General features: G+C 38.0%; 1 protein-coding gene across 2 annotated transcripts in view; it reads left to right on the top strand.

The window, feature by feature from the left end:
• Positions 1-19249, top strand: part of LOC308132357 (netrin receptor UNC5C-like) — a 190375-nt gene that overhangs the window by 150005 nt on the left and 21121 nt on the right. Inside the window, exons 5-8 of one of the 2 annotated variants that reach the window (XM_080499434.1) lie at positions 1460-1640; positions 4168-4335; positions 4549-4713; positions 9252-9308. In XM_080499434.1, coding sequence (XP_080355560.1) covers positions 1460-1640; positions 4168-4335; positions 4549-4713; positions 9252-9308 — 571 coding nt within the window. The remainder of the gene's footprint in view (positions 1-1459; positions 1641-4167; positions 4336-4548; positions 4714-9251; positions 9309-19249) is intronic. The other variant, XM_080499435.1, reaches the window with a different exon arrangement.

The raw sequence follows: 19249 nt of genomic DNA, 5'->3' as shown, positions 1-19249 counted from the left end.
TGAAGATTCAGTTAAACATGTTTATTTATTTTTATTCCTTTGTCATATTTAGTCTATTAAAGGAAGAAAATGGCTTGGTGCTATTGTGAGAAGATTTGTGTTGTTCCCTCTGACCAGAGCACCTCATATCTGACTGTCCCATGCATGAATAAATAAAGATCCTTTTTTGTCTGATGTTTTTGTCCACAATACGATTTGCATTTACTAGTGAAAGAGCTCTACTGGTTCATGCACCCACAGAGCGAGGAGAAACTTGTTTCCTGGCCACTTGTACTGTATATAAATGTTTTTGTTTGTCTGGCTTTGCTTTTTTCCCTGTCTATAACCTTTACTTTGTAATGGAAACTGAAAGGTCACACAGCATCTCACTTAAGATTGAGAATTCAGAGCTACAGAGAGCCCCGTGGCCAAAGAGTACCCCCGAATCTCTAAAGATCAGAGGGAGAGGCAGGTGGAATAACCGAGAGAGAAAAATGACAGCCGACTCAACGCAGGCAGTAAACTGAAGAATAATACTGAATTTCCTTTTCTCCGCATCTGAGATTTCCATTTCCTAATGTGTAGGGAGGAGGAAATTAAACAACCTGAATTAAACAACACTGCTTGGACATTTATGTGCCTGCCATAAAGCCTGGACGGGCTGAATTTATGAGGGTTTGGACCAGTAAATACAGCACTCAGGAAATGTGATTAGCCTCATAAATATGATACTTCCCGTTGTCCTACCCTTCACCCGTTACCTTTGCGAAGGCATATGTTTGGGGTTCTTCCTTTTCTATACTGCCATCCAAGGGTTGAACATTGTGCACACCCTGTGGATGAGTATCGTGAAGAATACTGACGTGTGATTTACATTTATTTGCTTGTAAATTTCTAACATGAGTTACTGTATATTTGAGAATAGTTTGGATAATAGATTCAGTTACTCAAATCATACATCATTAAATCATTTTGGCAGTCAATATATGGGCACTCCTTAATTGATTTGTTTTGAATATTAAATGTGCCATGTACTCAAAGCTTTTGTTGACAAAACCATGAAGAAAAATTCACTTCAGCATATTGATATGCAACTCTATTTCTTATTTGTTTAGTGTTAAGGAAATATTAAAAACAGATACTGTAGAGGACACACAGTATCGCTTTTTTGTGACATTTTATTGACATCATTTTCACAATATGAAAGGACATGCACCGTCCACCCCACAACATACATTATTGCCCTGCTTTCACACTCTCACAAGTGTTTTTAATAAAAAAGTTAATATCATCATGATTTTTTTTTTTTCACATGAAGCAGATGAAAAAAAATCTTGCTTGAAAAATGTACTTACATGACAAACAGATGTTTACTGCAGCCGGGCATAATTTTGGCAATCTCTTTGTGAATGTTACAAAAAAAAACAACAAAAAAACCAAAGCCTTTAATGACCTTGTTTTTCTTCCCTTTGTCTCACAGGTGGAGTGGTTAAAAAATGAAGAGATCATCGACCCAGCTGAGGACAGAAACTTCTACATCACCATTGACCACAATCTGATCATCAAACAGGCGCGTCTGTCTGACACAGCCAACTATACATGTGTGGCTAAAAACATTGTCGCCAAAAGACGAAGCACTACAGCCACAGTTATTGTTTATGGTGAGTTGTCATGCTTCTAGAATTCCTGTCAATGTCATCATACTGATTGCCATTATCAGTTTTTGTGAGTGTCTTTGACATGTTTGTGTCTAATGTTTAGACTTTTACTGATATGGCACGTTTCTAAATGCTACCTGAAACTACACACTGATGGCTCTGATAAGTAAAGCCAACCCCCATCTGCCACATGAAATTAGCTCGACTACCATGCCAACACGATCTCTTTGTGATTGGCCTGATATTCTCCCATCACCCCTGACCTCACCCAATTAAAACCCACCAATCAGGCTCTTGGTTTTAAATTAGAACACTTGGGCTTTCCAAATGTTTGCACTTTCAGCCAAGATTCCCAGCTCTAAATGAATTGTGCAGCATATGGCATGATAACAGCTGTGAAAAACAACAACAAAAATAACTTTGAATAGCTCCCATTCAGTTCTGGTGTTGATTTATTTTCCAGGCAAAATACTTTTTTTTTTTTTAATGTTTGTTTTGGGTTTTTTTAAAAGCTGAAAAGAAAAAGGTTGTTGTGGGGAGGTACATGCCTTTGATGCCTCGTCTCTCTGTCTCTCTCTTTTTCTCTCTCTCTCTCTCTCTCGCTCCTATTTTTTTCTTTTCCATTTTACCAAATGCCAGTCTGAGATCGAAGGATAGGGAACATTTTGAGAAGGAATGGTGTATACCGAATCTCACATGCACACAAACAAACACTTTTGACAGTGGTGGGTTTTTTTTGTTTTTTTTTTTACAGTTACAGTGTTTCTGCCAAATATAACCCAGACTCTATTCACCAGGAGGAGTGTTTCAATCAAAATAACTGAGCATGTGTGCCTGTTCGATACAGACAACGAGAGACGGAGTGGTTTGACACTGATGTATCCTTACAGAAATAGATTGTTCAATCTGTGGTTCAATCTTCTCGGCTCCACAAGGGCCCGCTGACACTGTTGACAAGGTGAAAGAGTTGTAGAAAAACAGAGGAATGTAAGGGTATGAAAAAAAAAGGAAAGCAGACAGAGATGGAGGGTGGACAGGTAAGGAGAAGCAGAGGAGCAAAGGGGAAGGTGGACAAGTAAAAGAAGAAACAAAGCATAAAAAGAAAAACAAGTCATAGGACTTTAGAAACTAACTGACAAGGTGGCCATACCTGAATTTTACTGGTTACTATCTCTCTGATGATTCATTTTTAATTGGGCATTTGGAAAAGAGTGGGCACTCTCCACTGGGCTGAGACAGAGCTGTCGAGATTCAGCGGAGGAATTTCAGCCCACTTCACCTCCCCGGATGCCAGCTCTTTCTTTCAGGATGTCCTTGTGACTCATTCTAACTTTATACCTGATTTCTTTCATTGACTGCACTATCAAGCCACATGTTTTCTCTTGAAATACAACGACAGTCATACAAAATAATGAACGAACAGTCAAGTCTATGTGACTGGATGTGGGGAAGCCTTGTAAAGGAAATGGAGTGAAAGGTAGAATTTGAACAGGGATTGAAGGCAAATATGCAAACAAAAAAAAACAAGTTATAAAAATGCAGCTTTCAGTGCAGCTTTAAAACAGACTTCAGATTCAGATTCAGATTCAGAATGACTTTATTAATCCCTTGGGATGACTCCCTCAGGGAAATTCAAGTTCCAGCAGCTTTAACAGAACAGGAACAGCACACAGAGAGCAATAGAATAAAGAATAAATAAAATAGGATAAGGCTAAAAAAAATTTAATAAAATAAATAATTATGTACAATATTATATAGACTCTTCACTAACCTTTAATAAATAGAAATAGCAAAAAAGAATCGAAACTCCAAATAAAATATAAAGTATAAAGTGACAGGTGACGTTAAAAATGCACTGTGATTACAGACAGGGTTATGTGTTGGGTAGCTGCTACTTCCCTTCTGTCCTCTGACCCCTCTGACCCCTCCTCCCCCCTTAGGATTCAACCTGCAATTATTGTGGGTTGTTTTCCCTTTTGTGTTTTGCCTATAATTTTTTTTTTTTTTATTGTTAAACTATTTCCCAACAACCTGCAAATTTGTAATTTGTTGTGTACTTAGTGGGCTGTACAGCTGCATGCCTATGCATATTTTTTGTCACCATTTCTTTTACTCAGAGCATTAGTTAATGTACGTAAACACAATGGAGAAACACTGACAGAGTAGCCACCTGTAATTTGAAGTTTCAGAAGATTGTGTGCTGTTTTGTAGAGATATGCAGCTGTTTTCACTGAAGTTCAGCCTCCTCCACATACATATTGCATTCCACAAAAGAAAAAAAAAGTTACTGGGTAACTTTGGCTGCAGGAATATATTAGCCATTTATAAACCAACCAAATGGTTACCCAATATCAGAATGAGTGTACCATCTTTGTGGACACTCGTGCTCTGCCACACACAAACTGTAGAAGAAATGAAAGCAAGAACTCTACAGATCATGGTTATGATGAGCAGCAACCTAAAAAAGGTTTGTTTATGAAGGTTTTTTTGTTTTCTTTTTTTAATTTAATGCGGATCTTTGTTGCTACAGTGAACGGTGGCTGGTCCACATGGACGGAGTGGTCTGCGTGTAACAGTCGCTGCGGTCGTGGCTTCCAGAAACGAACCCGGAGCTGCACTAACCCTGCCCCTCTCAATGGAGGACTGCCGTGTGATGGACAGGCCATCCACAAGCTGCCCTGTACTACACTGTGCACTGGTAACTGTCTTTTCTTCTATACCCACTTTCTTTTTACTGCCCTGCACTTCTTTTCTTTTGTGTTCAACTTTTGTTCTTGCATTTGTGTTTTTTCATGCTACACTTCACAGAAGTAGGAACATAATTGAAGTCATTACCTCTTTTTACTCATGCTCATGCTTTTTCTTTCGGTTAACCGTTCCCTTTGCTCCTCTTCCCATACCTTCCCTCTAGTGGACGGTGTGTGGACAGACTGGAGCAAGTGGTCAGCCTGCGGGACAGAGTGCACACAGTGGAGAAGGAGGGAGTGCAACAACCCAGCACCCAAAAATGGTGGAAAGGACTGTGAGGGCCTTGTACTCCAGTCTCAAAACTGCACTGATGGACTCTGTATGCAAAGTAAGTGTGTGGGCATTGCTTTACTTGCAGTATTTCGACGGAATGCACTTAAGTTGTGTAACCTATCACTTATCTGTGAGTGATGAATATGCCAATTCAGTCAAATGTTGTGCATCGTCTGCTTCAGATAATAATTGATCCTATAGGGAGTTGATCTCAGACTAAGTAGAATATTGATTTGGATGCATGACCAGATCCTTAACCTTTGGGTAAGAGCAGTAGTGAGTGAAGTGTAACATGGCAATTAATGGGCTCATTTAACCCACCAATGATCCATAATGAGAAATCTATCACTCAATATTTTCTAAGTAAACTTGATCTGTTGTGGTGTTTTTATTGGTATTGCAATTATCACTATACAGATGTATTTAGATTTCCAAAGACACAGTTTCTGACATGCTACAATGAAAGTATTTAAAAGAGTTAAGGAGTTGTAGAATTGATCACTTTTTGACTTCCTGGCTGCTACAGTGGCAGTTTTTCTTGCTGCTTCCTTTCTTATCTCTTATTATATGACCTTCTTCCCTGCCTTCATTGCCTTCATCACTTTTCTCATCTCACTCTTCCTCTTTAATCTTTGCTATTGTTTTTTTTTTACATTCATTCTCCTATCCTCACGGTCACAAGTTCTGACTGCATCCTCACTTCTTTAATATATCTCTGCAGGAGCCACCTTACTCATCTTTTTGCTTTTTATACGGATTGTCATTATTAACCCCCTGCTTGGTTTTCTCTTGTCTGGCAAAAAACACATGTATTGTGAGGAAAATAATGATAAATAATGATGTGGAACAATAGTCCAAAAGCCCATAGCAACTTAGTGATTCCTGACATCAGTACACTCTGGTACTGCATGGCAAATGCAGGCTGAGTCATAATGGCGAAAATATAGCTGCGGTATTTTTTCCAAGGTGGAGGCAATTATATTTGTTGACTTGTTGGAATAGTGCTTGTTACTCCATGTGCTCAGAGTAATTGGCAGACAAGCTGGTGACATGAAAAGAGAGATAGAGACAGAGAGGAGGAAAACATTCAATATGCTGACATGGTGAAATGGAATGAAGTGGAAATAACTAAAAGAAATGTCCTATATATATATATATATATATATATATATATATATATATATATATATATATATATATATATATATATATATATATATGGTCGTTGTTTTATCATGGCATCGATTGCCTTCCATCTCTCACCGATTCAAAAAAGGTTCACATTTGCATTTTCTCTCATTTCAAACAAATCATTGTGAGATTAGACAGTTTTCAATGTTTCATTTGTTCTTAAAAAAAAGAGGCACTGTGAAGAACATTTTCTTGTGTTCGGGTAAAAATTCACCTGAAGATACAATTCAAATGGTAAGGCAGTGACCTGAAAACAAATCCTCAGTCCAGGGGTCAGCCAAGGACAAGCTCATTGATAATATGCTTTCCTTGAACTACTTCTGTTTGACCTCTCTCACTGTCCTGATGTGCTAATCTCAGCAATATTTCTTTCTCTTTCTCTCTCAATTTGTTCTTCTGGGGTTTATTTTAATTCTTGACTACAAACTTTGAATTTAGGCAATGTCCCACCAACCATGTGTGTGACTGCTGTGGAGAAATACTTGGAGCAAGGTATCTAAAAATTCCCATAGCCCTGAAAAGTCAAAAAGACACAGTTTAGATGTACACTACTGTTAAAATCAATATTTCTTTGTCTCTCAGTCTCCATCTAAGTCCCCATACCATTTCCGTTGTTAATGTGCAAGAATAAATAATGTATGCTCTGGTACATGTCTTCAAATGTAGTTACCGGTGGTTGTTGTGTATGTTTATACACAACAACCACCAATGCAACATATCTATTTTCTAATCACAGGACAATATGTCTATACCAACATGTTCTATACTGAATAGGTTTATAACTTATTATAAGAGTGACATGGTGGACAATAATTTCCACTTGTCATGAAGCCATATTTTATTTAAAATGGAATATGAAAGATATCAAAAGCTGAAAGTTTTTTTTTCTTCCATTTCATAAAAATATAAGCTCATTTTGATTTTGAAGCCTGCAACAAATGTTACTAAACTATGTTGGGACATGGGCAAGAAAAGACTGGAAAATTAAGTAATGCTTATTTTATTTCATAATTTAAAATGTGGTGTCAGTGAGGCATTCCCTCTTCTTTTTGAGGAAAAAATATCCATCACTGCAGTCGTTTGAAGGCTTGTCTTGACAATCAGAAAGGAGTGGATTGCAGTGATGATTGAATAGATTATGTGTGTCATGATACACAATATATTTCCTTAAAAAGCTTTGCTGTAGGCCTAGTATTGACAGAACTTACTGTATACGCAGCCCTTCCTCCATCTAACGCGGTGTATTGTGTATCGCCTCTGATCCATCAGGAGTCCCTGCGGCCTGTGAGGTATGGCTGCAGAATCTGGAATAAAACCTAGGGAGGTATAGATTTAGGCTCATTTCCTGTGATTGATTTTCTGTCTTTAAAATGACTGCACAGACGTGGTTTTATGTCGGCACTAATGTTTCAACTGTTTCCTGTGGCATTAGCAGGGATCTGTGTGTGTTTCTGTGCATGTACCGTGTACGCAAGGTTGTTAAAGGGGTTTCTGCATGCACAGCGTTTTTGAGACACTGTATTTACAGTCTATTTGAAAGATGTGAGGGCACTCCCATACTGTGCCTTCATCTACTTTATGAATGACTGTTCTTTAGAAAATGTTTTTACAAAGAAGGAAATGTTTCATTTGAGTGTTTGAGCAATTTGTAGTTGCTGGTTCTAAAGAAGAGACGCTTGAATAGTAATTTTGAGGATTGCACACTGCTGATGTTAAGTTGGAGTTAATGTTTTAGATTAGTGCACCATAATTGACTCTGTGCTCTAAAACCCTTCAGTCTACTCGCTCCCTCTTTTTCTCTCACCACTTACACCTCCTGCCTCCTTTACCGTCTCTTTCTTTTGTCCACCATCTCTTGCTGAGTTTCTGCTGAAGTTTTGTAGTTAAACCCTCAGAGGTAGAAATCCATTTGACTCAGCTCCTTACCCGGAGCGACTCCTTTCTCATTGTGTTTACCTGAGAGTTTCATTAGCGTGTGGCCACATATGGTTCTGTATGAGTGATGTTTTTAGGGGTTTTTTTTGGAGCACCTTGTGTTGTTTATTTTTATGTTTTGCGCTGTTGACATTTTCCTGACACATCGATGAGAATACTTGGAAGAGATTCACTCAAAGCTCCTCTGTGTCATCTGTGGGAACATGACATTTCAATCTCTGTGTGTACACACATAACTGTGCATTCTGGAAAACTGCACCACGAGAGCAAATATATTAGCTGTCACACAGCCTCCGAAACCACAATAATCACAGGAGATACTGGATGTTTTTGTAACGCCAGTGTTTGGATAGAAGAATGGATTGTGTTTGTGTTGTATTAGAGAAAATGATGTCAGCAGGTACTGCACGGCATCAAACAACACATCTCTCTATTAAAAGCTCTGTTTCGCCCTCTTGTTTTTTGTGTTTTTTTTCCATTTGCTCTCTTCGTGGTCAATTTGTTGTGTTTCCCACAGCTTTTTTCCTCCTGTTTTGTCCTTTTGCACTGCACTTTCCATTCTTTTCATCACACTTGTGTTATTTCTTTCAAAATCATTTAGACGTCATTCCAGTGCCTCCATTTTTTCATTACCATTGTTTGCGAGAGTAATTGCATTCCAATTAAAACATGATAAATCTGTCATGGTGTGTTGCTCCTCCTATCATCACCGATTCAGACATTAATCATTGTGACGTTTGTTAGATGCATTCATATAATTGCAGTCAGTTTTTAAGTCTTTCAGTAAAAGCAGAATAAATCTGATTAAAATAGTGCAAACGCATGCTAAGCAATGCCACCTGGAATTATGTGGTTGAACCAGTAGACCAAAAGAGAGGTGCACATGCTCAGGCCATGTGCAGAGCTAAAATGATACGCCACATTATGCGTATCATCTGTGCAAATGATACTCTATGTTTATACGTGCTCATCACCCCACTTAACCTCGCCAATGTTTCTTGCCCTTCAGTGCTGAATCAGTGTGTTTTCTATGGTCAGCTGGTCTAGCAAGAAGCTTTTAAGCGCGCCATGTCGCTATGTTGCCTTTATCAATTATACACCAGAGCTTCAATTATACATCAGTACATCAGCAGTTTATGTGTGTCATAGACCTTCTGTCTGCCCCAACTAAGTGGACCACTCAGCATGACACAGCACTAACTGCCTTTGACAGCATTTGCCCAATTATCTTATTTTTTACTCCTTTTTTGAAAGTTATTAGGCTCATTTGAGAACAGCTAAGCTTAATGCTTAGCAGCAGAACACAAAGAAAAGTAAAACACAAAAAGTGGGGATAAAAAGCATCATATCAAGGTCTGTGTGCTTTGTGTTTGTCCCATTTTATTTGACTTTGTTTAATTTCTCTTGTTTTCCCTTTCGTTCTTCCATCCATTCCACCATCCCCCCCTTTTCTTTTTCTGCCCCAAGGTTCATTGTTTCAGAAGTCCACTGAGCCCAAAGAAAAGAGTGATTTGGGAATACCATGTAAGTCGATGTTTTCTGTTTTCATTCAGTGTCTTGCTGTCTTCCTCATTCATCAGTCTTTCTTTGAATACAGTCATTTTTAATGTTCCATTCAGTTTTACATACGTTTTTACATGATCTCTACCTTGATGTCGTCATCATGAAGTGAGGAGTACAATCAAACATGATAGGTTGCTTCACTCATTGTATATATATATTTTTTTTTTTCCATTCAAAAGCAGGTTGTGGTGCTATGCGGCATTGATTCTTGGTCTGGTTCTGCTTCACACACATTATTCACTTGCACCTATACCTAAATGATGGAAAAAATATAACATTTCAGCAAGATTTTAGTCCTGAATCCATACTAAGCTCTCTGGGTTTGATGTGTCTGTCGATTCATTATATCTCACTGTTGTCAGTGCATTACTTTTGCATTCCCTTGGTGTATTTTTGGGAACAATAGAATCCACAATTTGTCCTTCACACTAAAAAGCGAATTCTGCACAGCTCTAATGATGTTATGCATAGTTGACTTTTGATGTGTTCATCACTACGTGTCAGGGCTGTAGTTGACTTGCAATCTGTTCAGTGTACCCTGCTTCTCCATCCTCCGAAGAATAAGCGGGTATAGCTAATGGCTGGCCTTTTCATGCCATTTCACAACCTTTCATTTAGACCATTTACAATTGGCTAGACAGGACATCACACAAAAAGTAAAGAAAATATCAAAACTTTGAGCATGTAACCCCTACATGGAGTCATTGTTCCTGCTCAGTTTTTATTAGTCTGATAAGAATTATTGGAACAGAGGAACCTATTTCTTTCTTGTCAACCGTGTTATCTCCACCTGTGTCTTCTGGTAAGATAGTTAACTGAGTAACTCACAAACCAACCAATAAAACGAGCTGGGCCAGCAACACCTAACAAACATTTTAATACTGATAAGACAGTTTATAGTATTTAATTCCAGTCTGAGTGAACGCTGCAAGCTGAGCTGCTACTGCTCTCCAGCTTGTACTTTATTGTGTACAGTGACCTTGGGTGTCTTCAACCCATAATCATACACCCATCACCTTAAAACGTGCAATGATTGTCCAATGGACTCTTTACATATGCACTGTTCATACATTCATGCTGCTACCAATGCATATATTCACATTTATTTGTGTTTACTTTTCATATTCGGCTGTGCATTTCTATGCCAACTGGATGTCATAGATGCAAATGGACGTCATGCTGCTACTGTCAGATTACCAACAGATTGTCACTGTATTTCATGTTCGGTGACAACAAAGGCATCTTAATTTTAACCTTAAATAAATGTAATATCTCTTCTTCCTCTTCCACTTCCTTCTTCTAATTTCTTATTCTTTTATTATCATCATTATTATTATTATTATTATTATTATCATTATTATTATTAAGAAGAAGAAGAAGAGGAATGATCATATGTTTGCATTGTATTATAATGCAACTGAATAGCTGACATATATGACACATGACCCCCCCCCCCAAAAAAAAAAGCTGAAAGAAAATAGCCAGCCACAAACACCAATTTTTCACAGATCACAACCATCAAGCATACATTGTTTTCACCCTTTTCAAATGTAATGATCTATTTTTTCTAAGAGGAGTGTATTGAATATTTTGCCCAAAAAAAATGTATTGCCTTAAATTTCTAATATTGCTGGAATTATTTATAATATGTTTGATTTATGTTCAGAACTTTTCAAACTTTAGATAATGAAAGATTGATCTTATGGTTGCTGAATTCAACCTATTTTTAAAGAGTCAAGTTTTAGCTTGTAACGAGCCCCCATCTCACGTAGAGGACAGTCCTCAGTTGAAAACACAGAATTCACAATCCAAGGTTGCACTTTTTTTTGCAGATTCTGTGTCCTTGCAACAGCATGAGCTGAAAACTCTGCAAACCCTAAAACTTCTATCAGTCCTTGGAGTGGAAAACCTCTTTTGTGGTGAAAAGATTTACTAGTACAACTCACTAATAAATGATAAAAAGCCCTTTTTCAGTATTTACCTTATAGTTGCCATGGAAGTGCAGTGTACAAGTACAAGCCTCAGGGTGCATGGGAACATGTGAGTGCCAGTTAAAATCTTCTGGAAATTACAATAATTACATATGCCTTTGTTGACATGGAAGTTGTTCTCCAAACCGCGCATGCACACTTGCGCATATCCAGATTTGCAGTGGCAGTCTTGAAAGACTTGTTAGGAATAAAATGACTGTGTAAAGGGCCTAGCGGCATCCAGTGTCACCGACCTGACATCCTATACCATGCTGCCTTCCCACCACCCAGCGAGAAACCCCCGCCCCGGTGCACCAATGTCTGGTGTGTCCACATCTTTGAAAAAGGCAGGGGCTCTTCTATTAAGCAGTGTTCTTCGATTGGGAACTGTAGTGGTATTTTAGCCTGCAGAGCATTTACCTATTTTGACAAAGCATAACCCAGGATATCTACTTGTTGAAATTATGAGTGCTGTTAAAATTGTTCTGTTTGTTAAAGCACACAGCAGATGGTAAGAGACAGCAAGCAAGGCTTGCTTTCTGTGAAGAATATCCGACAAACTTGTGAAGACAGTAACTTTTTGTAAACAGCAAGTATCTTACCAGTCATCTTGCTTGTTCTGCACAACAGATCAAGGTGTCATGCAACTTACATGAATTGTTGCCATGATAGTCCTGACAATGTTATTTCTTTACAACAACTAATACAACTCTGACTTTAAAATGATTAAAAAAAAAACTTTTTCAGTACGTACCATATAGTTCATTGAAATATTGATGTTTGCATTGTCCACATTCAGATTGAACGGCACAGAAACCATTATGCAGCTTAACTTTGTAAATAGACCCAATGGTATCCATGAAGAAGAACTGATTTCATTTTTGACAGGCCTGTTCAACTAAACAGAGGAAAAGCCAATGATGACACTCAAAAACAAACTTCCACAGAACGAATCTGACTCAGCCACAAGCATAGCAGTACTAAGATCAGTAAGACCGCTTAATCAATATAGACAAGTTGTTTCTGAACAGGTCTGAAAAGAGCTGTAATTATCACCAAGATCTGTCTCTCTGTGGACTCAGCAACACCCAGGAATGCACTCACTGAATCCCACAGATCACCAATTAGTTTTTATCATCAGTTCTTGAATGTTTCACTTTTATAGTCTTTTTTTAAAATCTTTTTATTATATCATGCAACTGAATAAAATTGATTCATGTCAGAAGCATTGCTTCCCACAGTTTTGTTTCTTTAAATCGTATATATCTTTGGTATCGAGCAGTGAAGAGACAGATGTTCATTTTGAGAAGCTTTTCACACTATAACATCAGCATTTTTTAGGTCTTTAGTTAAATTATCAATTAAAGAAAGTGACAATACAGGACTTTTTTTCTCTTCTGTTAACACTGAAATTGTCTATAATTGCCACATTTTTAAAGGTCATAGAACTGATTAGTTTGCAAAGTATTTATTATATTTTTCCTTTCACAGTTCCTGCCCAGTGACTTTCAATATTCAGATGTTACAGTTGAACATATTATGTAAATAATAACATCGCTTTCACATTCTCTTCATCAGAAAGCATCAATTCATTTACCTGATTTATACCTACAATATGTCTCTATGGACATGGTGCAAAAAACATTTAATCACATCCGTTCAGTATGTTTGGATTTAATAGTACATTTTATTCATCTTGTAATGTATATCTACTTAAACAAACTAGTTGTCCTTCCTATTTAATGTAGTGCAGGATGTCTGGGTCAACTCTTGTAAATGACTGCACCACAAAAGGTAACAGATTCATTTAATTAACTTGATTCTTTCTCTCTTCCTGTCTGATAGCAGAGAATTGATTCAGTACCAGTTCACTTGATTCACAGTTTGTTGCAGCTGTGGTGGTTTTGGAGATTTGCCAAGCAGCTTTGAATCGTTGCCAAAGTAGGCAATTTGCCTTTGTTCTGAACACTTACTTTGTGTTCACAAGATTATTGGCTAACTCAGAAACCATCGTGGTCCAACTGTGGATGCCAAAGTGACTGGAATTTGGAATCACTACATTGCTCTGATACATTTTTTGACAAACATTAAAAAAAAAAAAAAAGACAAACACAATGTAATGGTTAAAGTTCTGTTAATTTGGATTTCTTAATGAACAATAATAAATATTAAGGTTTAAGGATTATCAGCCACCTCTCTCTTTCTGGATTTCTCACCTCCAATTTTTGTTTTTTCTCTCTCCGTGTTACCAACCTAGCAAGAGAAATTACTCTAATCTGTGGAAAAGACTGAAATTGAGAGGTGCAAGAGGGAAAGGACCTCTGCCATTTGTTATTACTGCACTTTTTGCTCCACTCTTAGCAGGAGCTCTCGTTTTATCTTCAAAGCAATCTATGAGCGTCTGCTATGTGATCTAATGACTCTCGTTTAGGGTCTGTTGAAGCGATTTCATCATATGGTGCGTTCATTGCAAGATGACTGGTCGCAGGCAGATACAGATGCAGAGGGAGCTGCCGATGAGGCAGAGGCAGTCACTGCTCATCCAAGAGACTGTCATTCTGTTCCCAAAAAATAAAAATACAGTCGGTAACACAAGTGCCGGGAGGCTGCAAGAGTGGATTTGAGAGTCACTAATCACCAAGCTGATCCTGTTTTCACACAGTGTGATTGCGCGGCTAAATGACATCTAATTTTTATATGTACTTTGGATAATCCAGTTTCTATTTACATATTTCCGTTTGAGTTGACACTTGTCTGACTCCTACTATTGACTCTCTGCATATTGTGGCTCCATTACATGTAGGCTTAGAGTTATTGTGTGGGATGTTTAGCAGATGCTGCATACAAACATTGATGGTAAATGTAAATGTTTCTCTGACTTGATGGCCCCAGTCTTTTGGTTGTTACTTTTTTGTTACTTTCTGGCCTCCATGTGGTCCACCTGCATGTTGGCTTGCATGGTTTGTTTTATCTAATCGATTAACACCGACAAGAGTAAGTGATTGCTCAAAATCAATTTGACCAGATGAAGAACTGTTGGTCATTCATCTTTAGAATATAAGTCCCGCTGAATCGGCACCAGTCATTCTGGCCATGTTGCACTCACTGTCAACTGTTTCACAAGTGTGGACGAGGCTAATTGTTGCACTGCTGTTGTCTAAGCATATCTCATATATGAAAGCTTCAGAGCTTTGCCCTCAAGCCTGAAAAGCAAATCACAAAACAAGTATAGTAATTATCTCTTATTGCAAATTTGTGCACTGCTTTATTTGTTTAGTTGGATGTGTGGCGGTTTTTGTGTCAGTTAAAGACCAGCTTAGCTTGAGGGGATGAGAAGGATCGGAGCATCATGGCTGAGCTGTAGATTTGTAAGAGAGAATCTGCTTGTATTTTGTGAGCATGATAGAGGTCGTAGTGTGCCTTTTAGTTGGATATAACAAGTCGCAGTGAAAGGCTTGTATTCATTCCATTCATTAAATAGCTGCAATTACAGTGTATTACAGGGTTTTTACTCTGCATGTGATCTAATGGTTTTATGTGTATAGTGTGTTGTGCTCATAGAAGTCATAGAAATCATAGAAATACAACCTCACTGACTCCAAAAGAATTCCATATTTTATTTTTAACACTAATCATCACACATTTTGGTTTTTTTTTCCTAATTTCAATATATAAAATAGGCATAGACACATTTCCAAATGACTGTTTGCTTTATCTTTTCAGTCTCTTTGTTCCATTCATCCCTGACTGTTACTTAGGGCAGATGTGTCTGCCAGCAGTGCAGTATGGGTGGTGTTTGCATGTTTTTGCCAGACGAGATCAAAAAGGCTGTTGAATGGGTTTCAAGTGGTGATTGTCCACAGCTCTGCTTTGGATGCAGATCACAGAGAAGATAGAGACGAGAGCTAATCTGAGTTATCCGAGTTTCTCTCCTTTTTAAAATCCTGTCCGCAGAGCATTGGACAGACTCCGAGATTGACAAAAGAATCCAGCCAATCAATAGACAGCGATCCATGCTGACTGAAGCTAAGCTGGAGCCTCTGTTCTGCTAGCTCATGGGTGTGTTCAGCTGAATAGAACAGAACAGAACAGAATATAATTTCGTACTTTATTTATCCCACATTGGGAAAATTCACATTGATATAGCAGCACCAAGGTAAAAGGAGCAAAATTATACAATATGTGAAAAAAGTTATCTCATCGTTGTTTATTAAAAAGAAAGCAAAGTTTAACAACTCACAGCTGACAATGCAAAACAAATGGATAATAAAACACTTAATGGGAAATACTCAAGAACTAAGACCAACCTCAAGTGGTGTGTTGAGGTTGGAGGTTGGTTTGGAAGTACAAGCATTACATTTGTTTGTTGCGGTTTCAAGGCTCCTGCATATCCAGATCACAGTAAGAGGACTCAGTCATAGCCAGGGTGGGTGAAGTTATTTGAAATCAAATAGGCCTTCTTTTGTACAGTATATTCCTTTGTCATCTAATGTGAAAATTTGTTACAGGAGTGAGTGAATGGGTACATTTTTGGCTCTTTTTTTATTTGTTCCCAGGGTGTATGCCCTTTTCAACACATTCTCACACAGTTACATATATACTGTATGCATATGATATTAACTTTTACAAATATACAATAATCATTCACACATTCAGGTCATATTTTTAGTTTCTATCTTGTCAGAAAAATGACCTTTTACATAAGACTGTCAGACAGTAAAAAAAAACCATCAGCATGGAAGATTTGGCCTTTTTCAATGAGAGCATAACTTTGATTTTTGCATAGAAGTAAAACTTTTTTAAATTGCTTAGAAATGATCATTTTAATGAGGTGGAACTAAAAAATAGCAATCTTGTATAGATAAAGAAATGAATACAGAAAGCAATCAAGTTTATCATAAAAGGGGAAACAAATATTTAGTTTCCTGCAGCTGTATGTAGGTTACAGAGGCAGGTAGAGGCTCAAATGGGACATGCTGTTTCATTCATCTACAAATCAAACAGATGGAGGCAGAGGGAGACAGAGGGAGGTGTGAGTTATGGAGGGAAAAAAAGATCTGAGGGAGATGGGACATAAACTGATTGACGGTGAAGAAAGGCTTTTAAACATGCACGCGCGCGCACACACACACACACACACACACCCACACACACACACACACACACACACACCTTGAAAATACAGCAGGCTATAGCCTAGTTAACTTCTCCCATAGTGTCCCAAAACACAAGGAAAATAGGATGAGGAAAAGTACGTTTAAAAGTGGTACTTCCTGTGGCAGGGTGACATCTCATATGCTCATGAAGTTGTAGACCTTCAAATTGAAGCAGAAACACGATAAAGATTCCTTAAATAGATGAGGATGATGATGATCATAATTAAGATCAGGGAGTTGGTACTTAAGAGGATTATCCAATTCTATTCCCCCTTGGCAAATGCAAGGACCTTGATAACAAGGCAACTTTGTGTAGTTGTGACGTTGGGACATTGGGGAATTTTACGGCAAAATGAAAGGGGTAACTGCATGTTATGAAACTTTTTCCAAACTTGGGAGATTTAAAGGTGGTGCTCCAAGACTGAGTTAAATCTGATTAATTGATATTTAGCAGTAATTCCAGTTCCCTGTAACAAACACTCATTGTGCCATCAATCTGTTGATTAAAGACGGATCTGTGGTTGTTAACATAAATTATATGAATGTTTCATTTCCTAAGCCATGGAGTGATTTGTAGGGCACATTGAGCATGACATGTTCACACATTCAGAGTTGATGTAGGGAGCTGAATTCAGAAAGTGTGACAACTGAGGATGTAACAAATATTATTTTTTTTTGTGATTATTATTGCTGTCTTCACAATTGGCCTGAACAGAAAGTGACATATTAACAGTTTACTGCAGTTTACTATTCACAGGAAAGTAATATAAATATCAAGAGAGGCTATTACCACTGAAAATGTGACATTTTTGCATGCGCATATTAACCAAAAGACTTAAATCAATTATTGAAATGTTGCTGAATATTTCTCTCATCATTATCCCATTCATTGCCCTTTGCTTTTAACTGCAGGGTAGAAGTTTGGCCCCGGTTAAATAAGAGAAACACTCAGAGAATGGATTTGAGTCCAATCTTTAGGGGTTTCAGCTCTGGCAGTTATGGGTGATTACATGCTTTACATAATGCTTTACATACAACATATTTATGCACAGTCCCATGGCATTAAAGCTCCTGTTAATATTCCATTCCTTAAATATTTTTGAGTGAGTATATTTTATTCAAAGAATTACTTTAGGAAATGGATCATTTTGCAAAACATTGCTTAATTTGTTGTCCACATTACTGTGACATGTCTAAATCTTCACAAGATTTCTATTTGTAGGACCAAGCTCTCTGAGAGTTTGGTTTGTCATGGTCGTAGGCTTAACTTGTCTCTGGAGAGTAGTGTGTGTGTGTGTGTGTGTGTGTGCGTGCGTGCGTGCGTGCGTGCGTGCGTGCGTGCGTGCGTGCGTGCGTGCGTGCGTGCGTGCGTGCGTGTGCAAAAGGGGCAAAGCTTGGCTGTCATGTTGAGCTCCCCAGAGAATATAAAAAGTGGTTCATAGCTCCCTCAAGTGGCAAGCAACTAACTAACATGATGACAGGTAACCTGTCCTCTGTGATGTGGGTTTCATGCTCACAAAAGTATGCTTGAATGTTTAAACTCTTCATCAAATGTTGTTTTTTTTAATGCAAAGTTCGTGCTTTCTGAACTTGTTGTGATGCAACAACAGTAAATCCTTTAGCAAATGAGGCTTCTTGTAGTTTAAAGCCTGTTATCTGCCTCTCAACTTTAAGGGTGGATTAAAAGGAGGATTCCTATACTTTTCTATCTTCTTCTTAATAGCTAAAGACAAATCCCCTCCTACTTGCTACAGAGGACATGATTATCTGAGAAGTGCTTTAAGTGTGAGGCCACTTTAAAAAGTTATGCGGGCACTTTCATGTTGAATATGTCACCGTGTTTGTTTTGCTGCTTTGAAGTTTGACTTTATTTCGACTGCTCTGGCTTGATTTTTCTGTTCTTTACTTTTAGCGCTTCTCTTTTTACGTCCCCCCTTTTTCTCTCCTCTCCGTTTATTTACTGTACTTTTGTTTTCAATCATCTGGCCTCCTTTTCTATTCTCTATGTGCTCCTTTTATTCCACCAATCAACATGATTGCCTCTCTGCTACTCTTTCATTGTATCCACCCAACTTATCCCTTTATTCGTTCTCTCCATCTTCTCTCTGTATACTCCTCCTCTGCTTATGAGTCCCCTTCTCGTTGCCACAGATTGGCTTCCCCTGCCATTACTTCCTAATCTTCATATCCAGTGCTCTTAACGCATCTCCTTCCGTCCTTTTTCTTTTCCTCTCTTATTCATCTCTGAGCGCAGCTCATACCTTTTACCACCCGCATTAGTCATCAGTTCAAATTTTAGTCCCTTCTTCTGCTCTGAAATATGCATCAAGAAAGACAATTCCACCATTGTTCTCACTGAAAAGCCATTAAAGTCTCAGCAGAATTGAAAAAGGATGTTAGGACCCCCTTAAAATAATTAACAGGCTTATTAAGTTTTAAGAGTTGCTGCCGTTCTTTTTATATGAAAGGTGTCTCTGTCTATCTGTCTAGACAAGTTATCGTATTACAGAAGCTGGAGGGCTATTTGAAAGTTTCATTTGAAACAGACCCTATAGAGATTGTCCTTTGAGTCTGAACATTGGTCAGATTGAAGGAAAAAAAAAAAAAAAGTATAGCTGTCCAACTCAAATTAAGGATGACAGACAGCAGTGAAAGTCTTGTTTTATGCTCCGTCTCTGTTCTGCTCTTCCATTACAATTAGCTTTTTGCCACTTTTATGTCATCTTCACATCTTCTCATTTTAATTGTGTCTTCGTGCTTTCTGGAAGAGTATCTG

The sequence above is a fragment of the Blennius ocellaris genome, assembly GCF_963422515.1.
Source record: "Blennius ocellaris genome assembly, chromosome: 7".
Lineage (NCBI taxonomy): Eukaryota > Metazoa > Chordata > Actinopteri > Blenniiformes > Blenniidae > Blennius > Blennius ocellaris.
Note: the sequence above shows the minus strand (reverse complement) of the source record. Positions and strands in the feature narration are given on the sequence as shown.